This window comes from Coffea arabica, chromosome 9e, assembly GCF_036785885.1.
Source record: "Coffea arabica cultivar ET-39 chromosome 9e, Coffea Arabica ET-39 HiFi, whole genome shotgun sequence".
In the NCBI taxonomy this organism is placed as follows: domain Eukaryota; kingdom Viridiplantae; phylum Streptophyta; class Magnoliopsida; order Gentianales; family Rubiaceae; genus Coffea; species Coffea arabica.
In genome coordinates this window covers 36185440-36208694 of record NC_092327.1, presented here as the reverse complement: position 1 = coordinate 36208694, position 23255 = coordinate 36185440, and the positions used below count along the sequence as shown (strand labels likewise).

The following is a 23255-nucleotide window of genomic DNA, read 5'->3' as shown; positions in this document are numbered from 1 at the left end:
TGCAGCAAATGAAAACCCTGAATCATACAACGATGAAAAACCCATAAAAGAACAGAATGCTTTGGATTAAGATTACAAAGGGGAAGAAAGAAAGGGTAGGACTAGGACTAGGACTAGGGAAGAAGAAATAAAGAATAACAAATCAAAGTTTTGTGTCTTCTTCTTTACACAGTTCATATAAATTTAAAAAAAAAAAAAAAAAAAACCAACTTAAAAATCCAAACTCTCTCTCAGTTTTTTAAGTTCATTCATCTACTACCCCACTTGAATTCACCATCACCAATCATCATATAATTCCAATCAAGCCTTTGGTGGCTCAGCTGCTGGTGCCGGTGCCGGTGCTGGTGCTGCTTCTGGTGCTGCTTCTTCCACCTTGGCTTCTTTGGCCGGAGGAGCCTCAGCTGGTGCTTCAACCTTCTCTACTACGGCCTCAGTCACCCCTACCTCTTTCTTCTCAGCTTCAACTACTATCTCCTTCTCCTTAACCTCACTTGATTCTGCGGTGGTTTCTGCTGCCGCAGCTGGTGCCTCCTCCTCTTTCTTCACCTCCTCTGGGATACATGTGGATACCTTCTCAAACAAAAAGGTTATTGGCCCTGATAAATATGATGGCCCGACCTTTGTTGCTCCCTCTGAAACAGTCTTTGCTCCAGGGAATTCTTTGACCCCACCAAAAAAAAAAAAAAAAATTCAACTTGGATAAAAATTAGATAACAATAATTGGTTTTTTTTTTTTTATAAAATATTAAAACATGCATACCAATCTTGACAAGCTCATCCAAGAACTTCTGAACAGCAGCAGAGTGCTTCTTCAAGCCAGCCTCCTTAGGTTCTTTAATCAAAGCCTGTTTATTTATTTATTGGTTATTGATTTTTGATGGGCTTTAATCAAACAAATAGATGGAATATTATCTGTATAAAATTTTGGCAGAAATTTCACTGACCTTGACTTCAGATGGTGAAGCTTCATAGACCTCAACAACTTTAGGTTCGAGCTCAGTTTTTTTCCCTTCAAACTCAGTAGTGTATTGCTCCTGAATTAATATATAAGTGAGACAAAAAGGCACAATTTAGTAGCTTACTAGTATAACAGACTCTGGCAGAGAAAGGAAACTGAGAAACAAAAGTACAACCAGCACTAGAAAGCAGTAAAAACTGAAAACGTACCTTAGATTCCTCGAAAGCTTTGATAACTTCAGCAGCAGCAGCCTTTTTAGTGCCGTTCTTCTCAAAAACTTTCTTGATTTTTGGTAGCACCTTCTCTTTCCAGGAGCTGATCCCCATGATATCTAGCTGACTTCAGTAACTACCCAAAAATCTACACAACAAACAAAGAATCGTCATGAAAATTATGTATACGTACAAAATAAACAAATAAGCGAAATTCTTTACATACTTACAACTATGCATGATGGTGACTGAAGACAAAAACCAAAAGAATCCTAGGTACAAAAAAAAAATGAAAGAAAAGAAAACTAGTAGTAACTTATCAATCCTATGAAGCCACCACCAAAAATAAAATTATATCTTCTTCACAATCAGAGGTACAAAAAAAAGGAAGAAGATGAAGAAGAAGAAAGCAATCAATAAATATTCACACAAGGATATGTACAGTAGTAACATATACTACTACAAGGAAAAAAGAACAGAACGAATTCAAAAAGAATTTAAGCCAAAAAGAAGAAAGAATCTGTGTCTTTCATTCACTTACATGAATGAATCTTTGTCTCTCTTTGTTGAGCTTCTTGGTGGTGGCGGTGGTGGTGGTGTTTCTCTCTCTCCTAATCAAGCTTATCCAAGTCACCTCAATAGCAGCAGTTTGTACCCAACCGTGCTTCCAAATCAAGGCAAATATAAGGCTTTGGAAGCCTTATGCGTGTCAGCAACATATACCCTTATTTTATTTTATGTTTTCTTGAAGAAAGATAAAAAACTATTGGCCTTTCTAGTTGGATTGTATTTTTACCATGCCCACGGTTTCACTCATGGCAAGCCAACCTCCTTCCTTGGTGCTACTCCTCCAACAATGACACTTTGGTACCCTTGATGTCGGTTTACAAAACTTGGTCATGGACTTGATATACTCGAATTAGAGCGGTTGAACCATACAAGAAATGATAATTGAGGAGAATTGGTTTAAGTACCATTTAATTTTGGTCATCTTGTGAGACTCGAATTTGATTGGTTAAAACCATGAAAGAATTGATATTTGAGTATATATAATTGATTTAACAATTAATTTTGTTCTTACTAAACTTCTGCTACAACTCGAATATTAAGTTTATGAAAATTAATCATCTTATTGGGCTCGAATTGTATTGGCTGAACTATAAAGGAAATGATAATTGAGTAGAATTGGTTTAATATTTGATTTTGTTGATACTGAAACTTGCACAAATCAAATATTACGTGAAAGGATGTAACAAAAGCTGCGACCAAAGATGTTTAACCGTTTCCTTATTTTGTTCTTGTAATTTTTTTCATTTATGTAACTTCCAATCGTGTCGAATGAAAAACTCGCTACTGTTTATATTGGGCCAAAACAGTTAAACTAAATGAATATCAATCCAAAATAACAACATACTAGAAATATCCCAAAAAATCATGAAGCCAAAAAGACGAAAAAGATTGGTATATTCTTGTATTTCCTTCAAAACATTACAAACCGATAATGCTAAATTGGTTTAATACTTCAATCAGCACTCCGAGCCTAGTACATGGTAATTTAACCACCAAATGACACAGGAAACCATGCGAGGGCAAATCCGTCCTTTAGCATAATTATACTATCCTACTTGCACCACAAGTTAAGCTGTACTTCGAATTAATGAAACAGATTCCGGCGGGTAACAAAATGATCTTTAGGGCGTCGAGCTGGTAAATAAATGGCCATCCATAGGGGTAGAAAAGTAAATCGACAAGGGAAGTGACAGCTGGCAAATAAGTCACTCAAAGGTGGCAATTTCACAGGTGGGACCCATCACAGCCCGATGGTGATCTGTAACCAACGTTTCTTTCTCGCTTTGAGCTACAGCCTACACGACTTCTCACGTGGCTTCGCTGGTTCTCCAATCACGCCGTCGGGGACTCCACTTAGTCAAATGCCCTCAATCAATCGACAATTTGCAAGAATGCCATTCTCTCATCATAGTTTGAGCAAGGTTACCGGACTATTGTTTTTCGTTTTAATAGTTTCTATAAGAAGGAAATATTTCTAATCAACCAATTTAATAATACATTCAAGCAAATCATCATGGAATGTAAAAATTATTCAAAAAATAATTAATGGACGTTTGAATCTTATGGGGGTCCTAGATTGGAAATAATCAATCTTTCCACCATGCAATCTATCTGTAACAATTATCGTGTAACAATTATCGTAACAATTATCGTGTAACAATATCGTAACAATTATGCAATCTATCTGTAACAATTATCCTATATATATATATATATATATATGATTTTTCTTACTATACCCATTGGACACTCATTAATACAATTAAAATTCACCTACCTACTATATATATATACAATATAATTATTATTCTCCCTTACATTTATATACTTTCTTTATTTAATCTTATCCACCCTTCCCTTGCATTTATATACATCAAAATTTGTAGACTACAATCGAGATTTTGAAATCAACTCATTAAATTTTGGGAATCAAAATAAATAGAAAATCTACAAAAAGGGAATTGAGAGTTTGGAAATAATTTAAATTTTTCTTTTTTCTTTTGGATGGAAGTAAAGTAATTCTTGTTTGGTGGTATTGAAAACTTGTTTTTCCATATTAGCCAACACTACTGTAAATTGTAAAGCAAATCTCATTATTCCTTTTTCATAATCAACAGTGGGAATAATGAGACAAATTAGTCTTAATGAAATATGATTTCATTTATATTCAAAAGATGAATCTTGTTAATCATTCGAGTTATAGCGTGTAACTCACATGGGCTGATAATAATTTTGAGTGTTTGTTTGGACAAAACACAAGAGTTGGAGACAAGGAACATGGATTTGTTAATTTGTGGGGTTTAGGGTTGAGGAAGCAGTGTGTATAAGGATACCCCAAATTTAAAGAGCTCTGGGAATATTTGATTTTCTGTTCTGTCAGATTAGTGGTTGGCAACAACTTGGATTTATGTGTTTAATTGATTCAAAGAAAAAGGTTTTGCATATTAATTTCTTTGTTGAGGCCAGCACGTAAAAGAAAATACTCCTTAGTCCAAGCATGGAAAAGACATTTGCAAATAATAACAAAAAAAAATGAAATAAATGAGCTTTATTCATTGACACATGAAAGGAGCGGTGTACTCTTGGTCTGCCTTCTCTATCTATTAGCACTAAAATGGATGGAAACATTTTCTTGAAGTTGGAAACTATGACATTATATTCTTTTTTTTTTTTTTCTAAACAGTAACTATGACTCGAATTTAATTCTTCAAATATGGCGTTGCTTGTTCTCAATTTAGTTTCAAGATTAAATGACACTCTTAGATAAACTTGATTGGTGACTACTAACAAGTTTTGCTTGCTTATCTGAAAAGGTCAAATCCCAAATGTGTTTCATTGAATTGGTGACAATCAAAAGTGAAGTACAATAGTTTGGTACACAAAATTCTAGTTCTTGTGCTAATTGGCTTATATAAAGTTGCATTTGAGAATCCATCAAGTAGTTTTGGCCATCAGAATTAGGATGCTTAATTAACAAATATAGCTATAATCATCAAGACAGCTACTATAGAATAGAAAGTAACAAGGAAATGCATGAAATTCACCCGTTTGGATTGCAATTTTTAGGAGTTTTGATAGAAAAATGCACTGTAACGATTTGATGTATATGAGGTAAAAAGGTGATTGAAAAATTTGTTCATGAAAAAAGTAAAAAATTTTCTACCAAAAATCACAATCCAAACATTAGAGGGCCTGTCTGCCAGTTTCTCAAGAACTCCTATTAAATCCAACTTTGTTAAACATTAGATTGCATCAACAAGATATTGACCAACTATAATTCATATTATTGTGAAAGAATTATTTTCCCTACAAGGAATTTGCACAGAAACTTCAATTTTCAATGAACAATATGATTATGTCAAATTGGAACGAAAGTCAATCAAGTTTATCCCCAAAAAAAAAGGAAAAAAAAAAAAAAAGAAGTTAGGTGATATGCAAAGAAATTTAGTCAAACGATTTGCCTGATTAGTGTAGCCTAACTAGCAAGATTTATATGTTTCTTATGACAATCTCTACCACCTTTTCATTTTTCCTTCAACAAGTTTGGCTACAATAATGTGCAGAAGGTAATTTCTCGAGTTGTTTTATGGTTGAAATAGTTTTACTTTCCATCTGTTTCATACCTTTTAGGAAATAGTAACATGGACTCTCTCTTTTTTCCCCTTTTAAATCCTTGTATGGGGACCAAAAAAAAAAAAAGAATACCTTTTGCACATGTTTAATATCATTATATGCAGCTCCTCTTCCGACCAAAAGAAAGAAACTTGCTAATATAGGCATTAATAAAATCATATTCGGGGAGAGCTCAGTCACAGAAGTGTACTTTAGAGGGTATATAGCTTTGCAGTTCTATAAAATCTTATGGGAAGCAGGCAAAACCTTTGTTGCATTGTAGCTAAAAGTTTAAAAAAATCTAATCAGCAAATTTGGGTTTAGGGTTTGCCCCATTAAAGCCATCCCTGCTTCATCTATAATAATATTGTAAATTTCTTCTTAATTTTGGGTTAAATAGTGATGACATTAACATGTTTAGTGGTACCAAGAGGATTATCATTAAATATATATGTACTTTTAAATGTTTATAGAATTGTCTCCTCCATCTCCCTATAAATGCTTAAAAATACGTCATATCAAAATGTATATCGTGTATTAATACTGGATATGGGTGTAAAATATTATACAGCTATTATCAAACCCTATCAGATCAACCCTGGTTGTAATTCAACAGTACAAGTCCCTATCTAATACCCCATCAATGACTTAATCGAGTGTATAATTGGATTGAAAAGCTGCTTTAGAATAGAGCTGGTCAATTGAAGTTTTTGTTTGTTTGGAAAAAAATTCTCTTCCTTGACCTAGTTTTGAATGTGTGTAAAGACCCTTTAGATTATCCTCTCTCAGCCCCACCGAGTTGTCAAGGAACTTTTTGTTTTGAGAAGACCCGTTGTATATAGACCTTTGCCACTAGAGCTTAAAGATTAAAATCATGAAGATTTCAAAAAGATCAAAGTTCCATTAGAGGCGATCTTTACTAAACTCCAAACCATTTTTCAAGATCCCATTGCAATATTGCACTAATCTTTGCTTCATCGATCTGCATCCAGAATTTTTAGGTGAAATTTATTTATTTATTTTTATTCGTAACACAAATGGACAAGGGGCTAAAGATGGTCTATATCCAAACTAGGATGACATCGAAAGTGAAAGGAGACTTGTGTTGATCAAATCAAACTAAAATGCCTGGATACAAATATAAAACGCAGTTTGATTTCCTCTTAAACATTCAAGCTTGGCAAACTGTTTATTTGATGGAGAAATTGTCATAAGTTTTGTGGTATCTTGTCAATAGGTTTCATGTATGGACAAGGATGGATTGGTTGAGGGAATCCCACAAAAATCATAGTAGTCATCTTAAACAATAAGCTCCATGTATGGACAAGGATGGATTGGTTGAGGGCATCCCACAAAAAAATCATAGTCATCTTAAACAACTGGTTGGGATGAAATTATCTTGCATATTTATAGGTACACATATCATGGTGTCCTCGTCTATCTTCCTTCTCTAACAATGGATAATAACCAAAAAAAAAAAGATGACGTATTTGGCTTTAGAGTGGGGAATTGTCTCGGAAAAGGATTACTAATTAATGGATGATGGCCCCTTTGTTGTCTTCTTGGAAATGAAAGTGATTTTCAATCTTTCACCTCAATTCCTTAAAAAAAATAAAGCCCAAAAAGAAGTTCAACCTATCTCAAGCTGGCTGGCCATTTTTTGACATCCCATACCTAGCCATCGTACCGCAAAGTCATTGAATCCTTTAGATCCGATTTATTTCGGTTTGGTGAATTAAGAAAAGTTGAGAATAAATACTAAATTGGAGTTTAATAAATAATTAGAGTGGAGGAAAATATAAATTTTCTCTTTTTAATTACATAAAGTTTTCGATTAATTTTTTATCCACTAATAGTCTAGTGTAAAAGGAAATGTACCCAACTTGTAGCAATATAATAAAAATTGGAGTGACATAAGAAACGGAATAAAAAATCGGTTGCGCTCGAATTTAGATTACGCCTTATCACAGTAATACCCAACTATTACAGTCAAAATAAGAAAAATAAATCTGCTGTAAAAGTAGTTCTACAAACCGAACTCTTAATTCAGTTCGCCATCGTACAACAAAAGGATCTACACTCCCATAATGCTATTTTGATCTGATCAATTGCTCTGAGATTCAGATCCTTTCTTTCCCTTTCCTTTCTTGAACTAGACAAAGGAAAAGGAAAAAAAAAAAAGAAACTCGATTCTCACAATTTAAGTTACATTACAGCGAGCTAGCCCAACGGAAGTTGCGGGGTAATCAACAGAACAGTTGGATTGAAAGGCAAAGAATCGGAGAGTTGAGTATGAAGTAGTACATGATCATCCAATAAAAATAAAAATGTAGAGAAAACAAAGGGTATCCTAACGTAAAAACAAACTTTTCTTCCTGAACCTAGAAAAAAAAAATTGAAGTTTATTTTCTACATAAAGTGACATTGCTGCTTCTTGCAAACTCTTTACTCTGATTAAATGAAAAATGTCTCAGCCTACTAATAAAAATGGCATACAATAAAAACTAATTTTGACAACTCCTAACCAATCCCGATCCATCCTCTTTTTCCAACCTTTTTAATGGTTTACAAGCACCTCAATGAGGTTAGGAGGTTGGGAGGTCAAATCCTTTGCGAGAGAGTCATACCATAAACACAATCTTGGCGCAGGCAGCTCGAGAGTAAATGGTCCGGGTTGCACTAGTCCAACTTGACACGCCGGCAAAATGCCTCCTATCAATCTATAACATAATTAGGTGCCACTGCCAAAATTCTGTCGTTTCTTGATACTGGTGCTGACCGCCCTTCACCCTCTCCTGCTGCTTGTGTACCATCATCCACCACTATCAAATGTCCTTCCCGTCGAATCAGACTCTGTACCAAAAGGAGTTAGTTAACTTTGGCATGGTTTTACTTCAGCTATAATGTGAAATTAACACGGGGTAAAAACTTCATGCAGATCAAAGCATCCTGTATTTGAATTTGTACCTCTATAATTGCTTTGAGTTTTGTAACTTCAGCAGCTGCCTCTTCCATAGAGCTGTAACTATTTTTCTCGTTCTGCTGTCCTACATACCACTGTATCAAATCCCTCTGCCTCATTCCAGCCAAACCAGTACCTGAAAACCATAACCAAGGATTGAGCATTCCAGATACCAAATTTTTTCAGGACATAATATGCAGAAAGTTGGATTTGACCCTATCATTAGTTCGCCAATTTGGAGCTTTCTTGAATTTGTCCAGGAAAGTTTCACATGGTCACTGAATGTCTTCATGAGATAAGAGTACGGATTTGTCTTCATGAGATAAGAGTACGGATTTACCTTCTTGTAATACAGTCTCTTCATGCTGCCTGAGACGAACGATAAGGGCACGAGTAACCCTTTGAAAATACTCGTCAGTCATGACGAGTTTCTTTCCTTGCCTATTTCCTGCCCCTGCTCCACTTTCTGCAAAGTCATAATCAAATTAAATCTATAGATGACAAACAAGTACCAAAATAGCTTTACAAGAAATTTACATCATAATAAAACCATAACGTTCACTGACCTGCGTTACCTTGACCTGGCTCAATTGAGGCACCGTCGGCATGGGCTTCTTCTTGGCCAGTACCACCATCTCCATGATCTCCACCATCAGCATCATCACGATTTTCTTCTTGGAACTCAGACAGGTCAATCTCACTTGACTCCACACTGCATGACACGCAGGCTAATCAATCAATAAACTCTGTTTGTCTTATATGTCATCTGACCTGTTGGATAAACTTTGACATTTCCTTGCCTGATTACTGATGTTTTTAGCAGCCTCACAGCGATGCGTACATGGCGCGGTTGCACCTATTACCATCATCCATGTCCCACAGAAGTTAGAAGCCTTAAAGAAAGAAATTGGAAAAAAAAAAATCTTCACAGAACTAATAAGGCACCTGAGTGTCCAAATGACTCCTAGCAATTGCCTCGGAAAGCCTGATCAGTGCCTCAAGCTGCCTCACTGTCATGCGATAAGCGACTCTACTTCCAGGAGCAGTATCACCTCTACGCAGAGAAACATAAGATTCCACCAAAAGCTGCCTAGCTTCAGCACTCAGCTGCATGGTATCAAACGCCATTAAGCAAACAATGGATAACCATAATACCAGTTAAAATATCACATTCTCATTACACAACCTTTGGTTTCAGAGTCTTTGCATATGCAATGTAGCGTTTCAGTTGGGCAGTTGTAAATGCAGGAGACAGGGCATCTTCCCGCTTTTGATGAACTCTGACAATATGATGGGCAATGTGGTAATCTGTTTGATCATCTGGATCATCGATCATAACATATACCAAATCAAATCTTGAGAGAATAGCAGGAGGAAGAGCCACATTATACTGCAGCAGAAGGCAAAACCATAAATGGTTAGATCATTGATCATAACACATACCAAATCAAATCTTGGAAGAATTAGCAGGTGGAAGAGCAGCATCACACTGCAGCGGTAGGCAAAATCATCAATAATTAAATAACTTGGTCGGTTTGAGTTCAACACGTGGCATTAGCACTCAGAAGACTTAGATGCTCACCTTTAGAGGTTTAGATTTGTCATACCGCCCACCATTGGGGTTGGCTGCAGCTAATATTGATGTTCGAGCATTCAAGGTTGCTTGTATCCCAGCTTTTGTTATGCTTATAGTCTGTTGCTCCATTGCTTCATGGATGGCAACCTTGACATTTTCAAGTTTACCAGTATTATAGGATGCAAACCATATGAACTCCGAGGTGGGAAAAGATGGAGAAAAGTAATGCAAATGGTATTAAACCATAATCACCTGATCTCTTATATCCATCTTGTCAAATTCATCAATGCAACAGATGCCATTATCAGCCAGCATCAGTGCACCGGCCTGAAATAATATGGAAAATATTTACCAAGAGAATCAGAATGAGTAGTAACAAGCAAATCACGATGCAATCATAATGAAACTTCTATTTTCCCAAAAGGTAAGTTCTCCCTCCTTTTATCATTACTAACTGGGGAGACAAATAGTATTAATTACAAGTTTCTCTTTATACAAGACATTTCATGCATCTAACCAGATTTTAGAAATAGAAAAAGAGAAGTATGCTTAATAGAAGGAAAGAGATTAAGGTATTTGTGAGTTTGTGTATGTACATGTGCAAGAATATCATCCTCTGGATGCATTAAACAGCAGAGATGCCAAACTGATAATATTCTATATTATGTGCAGCAGTCTTAACAGAATGATCCAAATGGTATATTACCTCAATGCAAAATTCACCAGTCTCGGGTTCTTTGGCCACTGTTGCAGTCAATCCAGCAGCTGATGAGGATTTCCCAGATGTATAGACTGATCTTGGAACTAGACTTGAAGTATACCTTCAGAGCAAATAGAACTGGTAGGTTTAGTAGATTTTTGGACATTAGGATGACTTGAAGCTTAATAGAAACAGGAAGGAACAACAAACAGTGGAAAACCAATTACTTGAGGAACTGAGATTTTGCACAGCTGGGATCCCCAACTATACAAACATTGATGTCTCCTCTGAGGTTGATCCCTTCATGGGTTAACTTGTGTACACCACCCAAAAGCATAAGGAGGATGGCTCGTTTGATATCTTGGTGACCAAAAACAGTTGGTGCAATGCTGTCCACAAGCTTATTAAAGAAGTCAGGAGTGTTCCTCATTGTTTGGATCTCATCTAGCTCTTCTGTCTGTCAGGAAATCAGTTGAAGCACAGCAGCATTATGGTTATGTACAGAAGCAAACTCAAAAAGAACCTTTTTGCAACAAAAAGAAAAAAAACTATAATTTAGTGCAAAAGTCTAAATTAAAGCAGACTGTTCATCTCCCCAGAGAACGATACAATTAGACAAAAGATGGTGCAATACAGCTGTTAGTGACCATCAGGAGGTACCAACGGTTCATGCTCTTTAGATCCATTTACAATAAACAACCAGCTCTTTATGACTAGATAGCTAAAAAAAATATTTTGTTAATATTTTTTTTTTTTTTGGTTGCCTGCCACGGTATCCAGGACAAAGCCCTGACTAATCCGTTGGTCGACCCAAGTCGCACACCTGGCTGTGGTAGGTGAGTCTCCCAACAAGGATAACTATGTACGCCAGGTTTCGAACCCGAGACCTACTTAAGCGGAACCAAGCTGCTTACCACTTGTCATTGTCACTTGACCCAACCCTGGTTGTTAATATTTTTTAACATGCACATGAAAGAGAATTTTTGTAATATTTTTTAACATAAATTTATTATAGACAAAAAATATTTTTGTAATATTTTTCTAATGAAGCCAACAAATGCCAACAGTTTCTTTTTTGAGATTTTTTCCACTTAACGGCTGTGTGCTGGTCACATGACTATTTCCCGTCTAAATAGATTGATTTGCTGTTTTTAGACTAAATGTGTCCATAAATTTTGGGGACGAATTTTGTTCCTAACCGAAAGTTTACGGACGAGAAGTGGAATCTTCCCTTCATTTTGGCAATGACATTCCAATCATCCATTTTGCAATTGCATAATAGAGGTGAAAGCATGTTTGCTTTCAACTGCTTTTACCAGCAGAGAGAGCTGAAGCAGATCAAGGTATATTAAATGTAAGATAAAATATAGGTGACCCACAAGGATATATCAGTATATCATTTTAGTTAAATGTCTCGGGAAAACAGAATTCTACAGTTTGCCAATGATAAGAGGGTTTGTTGAGCCAAATCCCTGCAACCATGATCAATTTCAGCCAGCATTACCATGCAAAAACTAAAAGTACTAATCATGAACAGCTAGATGTACCATAAACTGCTGATAATCATCTTCATCATTGTCCCTCCTATTTCTGATGTCACTGTCCCTTCTTCCATCACATATCTAAGCCACAATGCAGAAAATATCAAATAAATGTGAAAAGAAAAAGAAAATGAGAAATTGGAAACCTTGAACTTGGATGCAACTAAAAACTTAAATAAGGCAGGGGGAGGCACTAACCTGTACAGAATTGGCTATGAAGGCAAGGCGATAGGACAGGTCTCTTACACCCAATGCACGAAGACCCCTAACGCCTTCCTGACCAGCAGTGACACCCTTGCGCTGAGGTGCTTCTCTCCTGCACTCGGATCTCTCCCCTGGAGAGGCTAGTGCAAGTACGTCTGGTATGACAACAACAGTGCCAGTAAAAACAACCCTGCAACGAAAAAGAATGAAAATCAAAGATTTCAAGCAGATTAACTCTGGTTTAATACAGAGATTTCTTATGGGGATTTACTTACGTGTCACCAGCCCTAGCTTGTTCAACAATATCATGACGTAAAATGATATCAAGGGATCTTGGAAGGGAACCTGCAGGTATCTCTTTAGAGGTTTCCTGCATGCGGACCCTCTGCCAATCCGCAAATTTGCTATCTTGCCTTAGCAATGCCCACTTTGTTCTGTTTTGGCATGTTGCATTCACACAGATAATAGGCTGCGAATCCAAAACAAATAGAGAAACTTCAAAATGACTCAAAATATGAGTTTTAAATTGAAAACTTTAGCGTGAATTTGAGCCTATAAGTAGATGTGATTTCCCAATGGTCCAATTCTGGTAGCCAACTATACCATCAACCAGCAAAACTGATACTGTGCATATAGTAATCATATTGCTATTAACCAGAAAAAGAAATCCAAATAGAATTGAATTTGACATAATTTAGGTGCTACTGGGAGATAAAGCAGTAAAATGCATTGCAACCATCACAAATTGCAGGAAATGTGAAGATAATTTGCTTTTTTTTTGTAAGCTACTGAGATTGCATTGCATTGCAGGCATCAATATTTCTCCTAATCTGTTGTATATGCTTGAGTCTCTACAATAAAGTGTAATTGCAAACCTCGGTATATTTAAATTGCTGTTCAACATTCTTGACAACATTTCCGCAATCTAAGCACTTAAAAGTGCCCTGTAAAAGCTCTGGCCGGACCTCACTGGTCCGCGTCACTACTCCAGTCACTGAAACCAGCTTCCCTACTTCTGATGTTGTCAATTCCCTCAATCTGCAATTTCAAGTTTTCATGGAAGTTGAGTTAAAATCAACCAAAAATAGTGATATATTCAAATTAACTACCTTGAAGCCAGTAAAAACTTCAATCACAACTCTGATTCCATACCTTTTAACCAAGGGAAGATTATAGAAGGCCACATTGATGTCCTTGTTAGGATTATCATCAGTTATGAAGGTAGGCTTCTGTTCCATAACAAACCTCTTGCATGCATTCTTCAAGTAAGGCTCGAACCTAGAATTTCCCAGAATATTAATATACCATCAAACATCCGACAGCCAAAAACTAAAGTTACAACTATTCATGCATTTTGTATAGCTCTTCAAAATTCTACTAATATGTTAAGTCAAAATTAAGATACTCTTATAAATAGCACAACATCTTGGCATCCATGTACCACATCTAAGCACAATAAAGTTATGCTTCTAAAGTATTAAGCTCAATTAGCTAAACAGAAGCAATTTAACCATATTTAAAACTCGTATCATACAAAAATAAAAAAAAATAAAAAAGAACTAAGATTCTGACACTTTTAGTAAAATCTCTTGAGCTTATTGTACATCATGCTCTAAAGGTACTACCTTTGCCATCCAACAATTAGTGCAAATACTTGACACTGAAAACGCAACAAAATTACCTTAAGAATTCATCAGAAATGGCCTTTTGAAGAACTTCATTGAAGCGCATGACGTGAGAGAAGTCAATAAACATTGTATTCGACTCATTCGGCCTCATCGCTTCGATCTCCGCCTCGTAGAACGGCTCCCGAGCATTTCCTTCTGCCCTAAAACTGAAAGATACCAGAAAAAAATCATTACAAATCAGCTCAGATCAGACTGGTCAAAAATTAATAATAGATGCGAATCCGCGAAATACATGTGAAAAAATCTAAGAAGCTTTACCTCTTGAGAAATTCTAGGAAAATGTTTTCGACGCGGACGGCTTTCTCGTCCACAAAGTATCCACCGCCGCCGTAGCTTTCCATCTCGTATATGCCGGATCGACAGGGACGGTTTCCTAGGGAGAGGCTGTTTCAGCCGGCTTTTTGGAAGACGAGGAGGGACGGGTTGATGGGCAACTGGGAAGGGATCAATGGAATTGTCGGTTGATTTTGGCGGGAAGAAAAGGCGGGAATGTGGGGATTTCCCGCCAATTGATCAGTGTATCAGTGTGGACTGCGGAGCGGGCATTAGTCATAACCTTGGGCTGGTTAGTCTACCGTGGGCTGAAGAGAGGTTGGACCTGGGCTTTCAGATTGACATCATTGGTTATCACCCTTTTTTGTGTTTTCTTTTTTTTTTTTTTTTGAGAAATAAGTGGTTTTCTAGTAAATGAGAGGTCTTGAATCTCGAATCTCTTATTTATAATCTCTTCTATCTTACAACTCAATCCAACCCTCTCTCTCCTCTTGAGAAATAAGTATAGGAATATCTTACTTGTGAATTTCTTACATTTTTCTCTGATCAAAACTTGAGAAATTTTGATTTTTGAAGAATAGCCTTATGGGATTTTAAAATTTTGGGAAAATCGCCAATTTAGTCCCTAAACTTTTTTTTTCCGTCAATTTAGTCCCTATATATTATTTCTAGCCAATTGGATCCCTAAACCTATATATCGGTTCCAATCAAGGATCTTTGCAGCGGCGCCACCGTATAATTTCCATTAGGTTCATAATCATGCAATACAAAATGGGCATTTTAGGGAATTCCATTCTGGCGCCTTTTCCAATTAAAAAGTAAATCGATGTAAAGCCCAAATCTAGGTACTACCTCTCTTGCACCAAAGAGAGCTGTCCAATTTTTGCAGACCCCCGTAGAAAAAGCACTGTAATTCAATGCATTCGAGAAAGAATTGGGACAAAGCATCCTCAAGCTCAGCCAGTGATCAATTTATTAACACCGTCAAAGGATCAAATGGTTCAGAAACAGGAAACTCGATTTATGAAGGAAACGAGAAATACTACAGTGGAGACAACATCGTGCGATGCTATTGCCAAGAACAATGCCGAATTGTGACTGCTTGGACAGAGGCAAATCCATCAAGAAGGTTTCATGGTTGCAGAAATTATGGGGTAATTTTTTTGTATGTGCATAAAGTTTAGAATTTGTTAAAATATTTCTTGTCTTTTAACTATGAAATGGTGGTAAATGCAGAAACGTGGTGCTTGCAGATTTTTTTTGTGGTATGATCCACCCATACCCCAAAAGATGAAAAATATAATGGGTGCACTTTTAAGGGACCTGAGAAGTGTTGAGAGAGAAAACGCAGCATTATTGATTGAAATGAACAAGTTGAAGGCAAAAGTGAAAATATTGTTTATAATTTGTATCTGTTTTGGCGTTTTACTTGTTTTTGTACTTGGAGGCAAGGAAAGGAAGAAACAAGGTTTGCTGGAATTGAAGATGTTGCAGTAGTTTTGAAGAATGTATGGAATTGTATGGTTCATCTGTACTTTAAAATGAAGTAAATACAATTGAGTTTTCATCTATGTTTGACTCTGTTTTGCTTCTGGATTTGTTATTACTCTGTTTTGCATCTGGATTGCTCATGTAAGTTTCTGTGACAAGTTCAATGTTATGCTGACAATGTTGACTGAAGTGGAAGAATTGCAGAAGTGATGGCCATTAAAAAATTGGGTAAACAACAAAAAAGCCCCCTGTGGTTAGGCAATCATACATAAAAACCCCTTGTGGTTTCATATCATACCAGTCGATACCCCGTGGTTTGAATTAACCTGAAAAGTGGACGGAAATCGTCAAATATTCGGCGTGTGTCTTAAACGAACTGCAAAGGCGCGTGCATATGCGAAAAACAGATTTCCACCACAAACTTTTACCTGATATGCCTATTTTAGCCTTCACTCTTTAATAATAAGAGACCAGCTTCCGTTTCTTCTGAGTCTTCATTCAATCTGTTTCCAGATTATTCATTAACTACTGTAGACACCAAATTTTTAGTGTATTTTTATTTACTGTTATTTTTATTTTTCATGCTAGTTTTTATTTACTTTTAGTCTTTTATTTTTTTTTAAGTCATTTTAGCATAGAATTTATTTTTTTTAAAAAAAAAAAAGAGGGAAACCCGCAAGCGGGTTTCAGGCTATTTAACAAATTACTTAAAAAAAAAAAAATTTTTTTACATGCAAGCTGCGTTGAGTTGCACATGCCCATCGGAGGGCCCTAGGATGCCCAGCAAACCTCCCCTCTCATCCTCACCCTTCAGGTGAGGGTTTGAGAGTATGTGTTTGATATAAATAGAACAGAAACGCAGCTTTTAGTCATTTTACATAAGGGGGAAACCCGCAAGCGGGTTTCAGGCGTGTGTCTTAAACGAACTGCAAAGGCGCGTGCATATGCGAAAAACAGATTTCCACCACAAACTTTCACCTGATATGCCTATTTTAGCCTTCACTCTTTAATAATAAGAGACCAGCTTCCGTTTCTTCTGAGTCTTCATTCAATCTGTTTCCAGATTATTCATTAACTACTGTAGACACCAAATTTTTAGTGTATTTTTATTTACTGTTATTTTTATTTTTCATGCTAGTTTTTATTTACTTTTAGTCTTTTATTTTTGTTTTAAGTCATTTTAGCATACAATTTATTTTTTTTTTTTAAAAAAAAGAGGGAAACCCGCAAGCGGGTTTCAGGCTATTTAACAAATTACTTAAAAAAAAAAAATTTTTTTTACATGCAAGCTGCGTTGAGTTGCACATGCCCATCGGAGGGCCCTAGGATGCCCAGCAAACCTCCCCTCTCATCCTCACCCTTCAGGTGAGGGTTTGAGAGTATGTGTTTGATATAAATAGAACAGAAACGCAGCTTTTAGTCATTTTACATAAGGGGGAAACCCGCAAGCGGGTTTCAGGCGTGTGTCTTAAACGAACTGCAAAGGCGCGTGCATATGCGAAAAACAGATTTCCACCACAAACTTTCACCTGATATGCCTATTTTAGCCTTCACTCTTTAATAATAAGAGACCAGCTTCCGTTTCTTCTGAGTCTTCATTCAATCTGTTTCCAGATTATTCATTAACTACTGTAGACACCAAATTTTTAGTGTATTTTTATTTACTGTTATTTTTATTTTTCATGCTAGTTTTTATTTACTTTTAGTCTTTTATTTTTGTTTTAAGTCATTTTAGCATAGAATTTATTTTTTTAAAAAAAAAAAAAAGAGGGAAACCCGCAAGCGGGTTTCAGGCTATTTAACAAATTACTTAAAAAAAAAAAATTTTTTTTACATGCAAGCTGCGTTGAGTTGCACATGCCCATCGGAGGGCCCTAGGATGCCCAGCAAACCTCCCCTCTCATCCTCACCCTTCAGGTGAGGGTTTGAGAGTATGTGTTTGATATAAATAGAACAGAAACGCAGCTTTTAGTCATTTTACATAAGGGGGAAACCCGCAAGCGGGTTTCAGGCAGGCTATTTAACAAATTACTTAAAAAAAAAAAAAATTTACATGCAAGCTGCGTTCTTCAAAAGGGTATTTTCATCTATTCACTCAGCTCCGTCTGTTTTGCCGATTTCCGTCCACTTTTCAGGTTAATTCAAACCACGGGGTATCGACTGGTATGATATGAAACCACAGGGGGCTTTTATGTATGATTGCTTAACCACAGGGGGCTTTTTTGTTGTTTACCCTAAAAAATTGTTGCTCAGTCGAGTCATTTGCTTTCTTATGCCCTCCGATTCCTTATTTAACACGATTTGCTTTGATTTTATTTAGCAGATCATCGACTCAAGCCCTGGATTTTGTCCAAGACATTTTTTGTTTTCATTTTGGATTTTTGGGTGTGTATTTATCGCAGACTTGTTTCGTTTACTTTTTAATTGGAAAAGGCGCCAGAATGGAATTCCCTAAAATGCCCCTTTTGTATTGCACGATTATGAACCTAATGGAAATTATACGGTGGCGCCGCTGCAAAGATCCTTGATTGGAACCGATATATAGGTTTAGGGATCCAATTGGCTAGAAATAATATATAGGGACTAAAGTGACGGAAAAAAAAAGTTTAGGGACTAAATTGGCGATTTTCCCAAACAAATTTACTGATATCACCATCAAATCACTAGTTTTAAAAGGTTGAAATCTCGAGATGTGACAAATAATTTGAAACGAAAGATAATGAAGCTCCAACAATTGTATTGAATGGTGTAACGTTGGTTGAACAAAGTTGTACCTTATTGTGTACTAGTTTAAAAACCCGTGCTATAGTTTGGGGATGTATAACACATAAAAATTTAATAAACAATAGTTTGACCTATGAAATGTCAAACAAATTTTAGCTACCCCTTCCTGCTTCTGCCTTTATAAATCCCATACTTTTCTTGCCGAAAAAAATTTAAAACAAAAAAAAAATTTTGGCTACCGTCTATCTAGTATAAACATGCATTACCAAAAAAAAAAGGTGGTATAACACATAAAACATGTCATATCAAATTGTAATGGATCTAAAACCAAATTATATTTGCTAAATGCCAATTCACTTCTCAACCATCATGTCCAGCATTCAGAAAATTCAAAAAGTATTTGCCAAAATGTTAAATTCATTTCTTAATCATCATATCCATTACATTTGGCATAAAATTCATACAATATCGGATTTCTTTCAAGAAGAATAAAAATAATTATCAAGGTTCTATTTTATATAATTTTAATTTTTAAATTTCAAAATTTTTGTTTGTTTATTTGGCCTAAAAATATTTGATAGTCCATGATTTTAAAATTTTCAACCTGGCCTCATATTTGTAAACCAATAATGTAATGCTTTTAAGTATAAGCAACTTACGTAATAGAACATTTGGGGAATAGAGGTGAGTAAACTTCTTAATCAAGGTATAAAGTGTGACAAATAGAAGCATGCACAGTACCTAGCAAAATTAATAAAATTATTTTTATAGTTTAATTTTCATAAAAAAATGTGTCATCAATGCACTATAATGTATAAAAATTAAATTTATTGCAACTTTTTTTTACTCTCTACACCCCTTTCCATGCCCTTCCCATCCCTGAAATTTATCAAAACTAATTACATAGATAAACTTCAAGATTGCCACAAATTCTTAAGAAAAAATACTATTTATAATCTTGTATTGGTATTTCACTTGACATAAGAATAAGAATTACATTCTTCTTTTAGTGAAAAACTCTTTTTTTTTTTTTTACTATTCTCTATCACAAATAACCTTTTTAGATAAAAATGGTAAAAGGTTCAATCTATTTTTTTGTGAAACCAAATTTAGGCCATTGGTTCATTACATTTTTACATTCGTATTTTGAATGGATATTGCATATGTTTCTTCCAATTGCAAAATCAAAAAATTGTACAATTGTTATTTCATTTACTAAATTTATTAATGATTTTTAACCTAATAATTGGTTAAGTTATTTTCAATCATAATAGTTTAAAATGTTGTTTCATTTTTAATTATTATTATGTCACGTACTTTTCTCTTAGTGTGAGTGGATGGTTCGAACCCGAGATCTCTATTAGTTTAAAATGTATAGAGATGGAAATGTAATATGTAAAATCCAAGATTTGTCTAAATAATCTCATATTGGAAAACACAAATAATAAATAGAGAAACCAAAGTATATCTTGGAGGTAAAGAAAAAAGAACTCACAAAAGTAATTTAGATTAGTATAATACATAACCAAAAATATATGTGGATCAAAAAACTCCTTTTTTTTCTCTCAAATGTTAAAGTCATGTGTATCATCAAGGTGTTAAGATTTGAAATAATTTAAATTTAGAAATGATGAGAATATAGTCTCCAATCAAGATTTTGAAATTAACTCATTACATTTTAGGAATTAAAATAAATAAAAAAAATCTATAAAAAATGAATTGAGAATATAGTCTACAATCAAGATTTTGAAATTAACTCATTACATTTTAGGAATTAAAATAAATAAAAAATCTATAAAAAATGAATTGAGAGCTTGGGAAGAATTTAAATTTTGAAATGATGAGAATATAGTTTACAATCAAGACTTTGAAATCAATCCATTACATTTTAGGAATTAAAATAAATAGACAATCTACAAAAAAGGAACTGAGAGTTTGGAAATAATTTAAGTTTTGAAATGATGAGAATATAGACTACAATCAAGATTTTGAAATCAACTCATTAAATTTTGGAAAGCAAAATAAATAGAAAATCTACAAAAAAGGAATTGAGAGTTTGGAAATAGTTTAAATTTTGAAATGATGAGAATATAGTCTAGCAGCAAGATTTTGAAATCAATTCATTACATTTTAGGAATCAAAATAAATAGAAAATCTATAAAAAAAAAAAAAGGAATTTAGAGTTTGGAAATAATTTAAATTTTGAAATGATAAGAATATAGCCTATAATCAAATTTTGAAATCAGCTCATTACATTTTAAGAATTAAGATAAATAGAAAATCTGCAAAAAAAAAAGGAATTAAGAGTTTAAAGATCTAGAATGGATTCTAACCAAAAACTCCTTCTGTAATTTATATAGATATAGATTATTTGTAATCTATTAGTATTAGGATGAGGCTTAATTACTGCATGGAGGGTTGTGCTGGCGATGCATGTCTCTGCGAGGTCGCCACTTGCTGTGCTATAGAACGTAGATTAGCTTAGAACATAGCAGCAGCTTTATATCCCTGTTCATCTCTTTTGGAAGGTTATGTGACTAAACAATAAATACTACTCCTTTCCTTCGTTTCATCTCATTCAAAGTATCATATTTTTTATTTTGATAATATACCAAAGGGCAAAAAATTTCAGCGATGACTAAACTATTTGTCAGATTATATTTTGTCCATCAAACTATTTTTCATTAATAATTGGTCACTAAACAATTTAATCAGTAAATTCGTGATCATTTAGTAAATAATTGTTCTTAATCTGTGAACTTAGCAGTACATGTGGTCAAGTGCGGAGGTAATTTTGTCCAACAACTACATGACCGTATTTCATAGATTAACTGCTAATTTCACAGATTAAAAATAATTATCGACTAAATGGTTACAGGTTTACTGATCATATTGTTTAATGGCCAATTACTAACGAAAAATAGTTTGATGGCAAAAACATGATCCGACCAATAGTTCAGTGGCCGCTAAGGTTTTTTACCTTATACCAAAACATTTATCATTTTATGAAAGTCAAATTTACTTGTAATTTTGGAAACAAATTCGCTAACATCGCAATTAAATCACTATTCTTAAAAACGTTGAAATCTTAAGATGGGACGAACAATTTGACACGAAGGATAACGAGGCTCCAACAATTGTACTGAATGGTGCAACGCTGCTGCTCGAACGAAGTTGTATCTTATTATGTATTATTTGTATGACAGAGAGTCAATTAGTAAGACTCGCACGAACAATAACTGAATATCGTACCTCTATTATGAATTATACCAAACATTAAAAATAAATTATAATTTGTTCAAACTGTATTTCATCGTTTTCGAGGAAACAGCAGCAATAATCAACTGGAAAATTAATTTCAGTCTATCTATATAGGTCTTATTTATTTACCTGTCATCATCTATTATCTAGGATTGACTTTGCTGCTTTCCTTATCTATTTAATCAATTAGACGTTGACTGGTCTTTTTAGGAAGATAACATGCGTGGCAGTGTCTACTTCTTTTTATCCACACATGCTGACTAAGACATTTTCCTATGATGCAGGTAGCATTAGTGGTCAGTTTTACTGCTGATGAATAGTTTAGCAGTCTCGCAAATAATTCAGATTTTCCTCTAATTTGATCCACTTAATTTTATGTTGCTCTATAATTGAGTTTTGCCGGCAGCCAATCAAATGCAATGAGCCAGTGACTTCGAAATGGAAATTTTGTTGTAATTTGTTTCATTATTGATGTGGTCGAGATGAAAGAAGCTGTCACAGTTGTAGTTAATACTATAATGGTTTGTTTTGTATTTATTTGTGAATGGACAAGTTACCAAAGAATAGAGACACACATAATCATCGTCTTATTTAGCCTAATCCAAGGCAGTACGAACAGCACATAATGTTCATCTTCATTAAGTTAGATCCTATTAGTGAAAATGATCTTGATGAGTCCAACTGTATTACTGATAGATTTGAACAATATGGTGCAGGATTTGACATTCTTTCCTTTTCTTTTCTTTTTTTGATAATTTAGAATTTGGGTAGATTTAGTTCCGATCACTGTCACGAATTATGACATATCTTCGGAATCATAAGCAATTTATAAGAATTCTTACAAATTGCTAATCAATATAATTTTCATACTAATAATAAAATTCGAATACACGATATTTTGTGAGGATTTGACTGACCGTTACCAATTAAGTCAACTTGTGGTTATCTTAGACTTTGACATCAATCACTTTTGTTTGTATGAAGTATGAAGACTTGCACAAAAGTTGAAATCCACTGTCCATCCTACAAACCACAAAAGCTACAGTCTCAATCTTGAATATTTCTCACACTTGGAATTGAACCAGCTGTCTCTCATTTTGTTGGTGAGTCATAAAAGATGTCAAGATGACACTGAAATTAGATGGTAGAGGTGAAATTAGCAGCAGAAGGAGACGAAATAGTCAATGCAGCCGTTACGAATTTACTTATCATCTGAAACGCTTCCATATTTTTATCTGTACCTTTCAATCTCTGACTCCAAATCCTACCGAACGCCATCTGCCTATTTGGAAATGCCTCATTAAAGAATCATGCCCACAAAGTGAAATGAAATGAAACCTCCACAAATCAAATATGACTCCTTCCATCAAAGAATTATGTTAAACGCTAGTCGTGTCATATAAAAATGGTAGCTAGTGCTACTAAATCACGACTCAATCAATCAAAGATATCAATCTTGTCAATTTAGATGTGTCAATCCTCA

General features: G+C 34.8%; 2 protein-coding genes and 1 long non-coding RNA gene across 3 annotated transcripts; 1 reads left to right on the top strand and 2 right to left on the bottom strand.

Annotated features, from left to right (window-relative positions):
• Positions 1-1878, bottom strand: LOC113710404 (plasma membrane-associated cation-binding protein 1). Its single transcript, XM_027233380.2, has 5 exons — positions 1712-1878; positions 1168-1318; positions 945-1034; positions 761-845; positions 1-659 (listed from the first exon to the last, which is right to left on the bottom strand). The coding sequence occupies exons 2-5, from the start codon at positions 1282-1284 to the stop codon at positions 301-303; spliced, it is 651 nt and encodes a 216-aa protein (XP_027089181.1). The 5' UTR covers positions 1285-1318; positions 1712-1878; the 3' UTR covers positions 1-300.
• Positions 1879-7638: 5760 nt separating this feature from the next.
• LOC113710540 (DNA replication licensing factor MCM6) lies at positions 7639-14512 on the bottom strand. Its single transcript, XM_027233596.2, has 18 exons — positions 14282-14512; positions 14017-14169; positions 13488-13613; positions 13211-13373; positions 12611-12804; positions 12330-12525; positions 12138-12212; positions 10818-11047; positions 10597-10711; positions 10143-10217; positions 9897-10037; positions 9501-9704; positions 9260-9421; positions 9115-9170; positions 8881-9026; positions 8655-8780; positions 8320-8450; positions 7639-8205 (listed from the first exon to the last, which is right to left on the bottom strand). The coding sequence occupies exons 1-18, from the start codon at positions 14362-14364 to the stop codon at positions 8068-8070; spliced, it is 2514 nt and encodes an 837-aa protein (XP_027089397.1). The 5' UTR covers positions 14365-14512; the 3' UTR covers positions 7639-8067.
• A 525-nt stretch (positions 14513-15037) lies between these two features.
• LOC140014486 (uncharacterized) lies at positions 15038-15865 on the top strand. Its single transcript, XR_011821246.1, has 2 exons — positions 15038-15450; positions 15533-15865. It is a non-coding gene; the product is annotated as an uncharacterized lncRNA (long non-coding RNA).
• The last annotated feature ends 7390 nt before the right edge of the window (positions 15866-23255 follow it).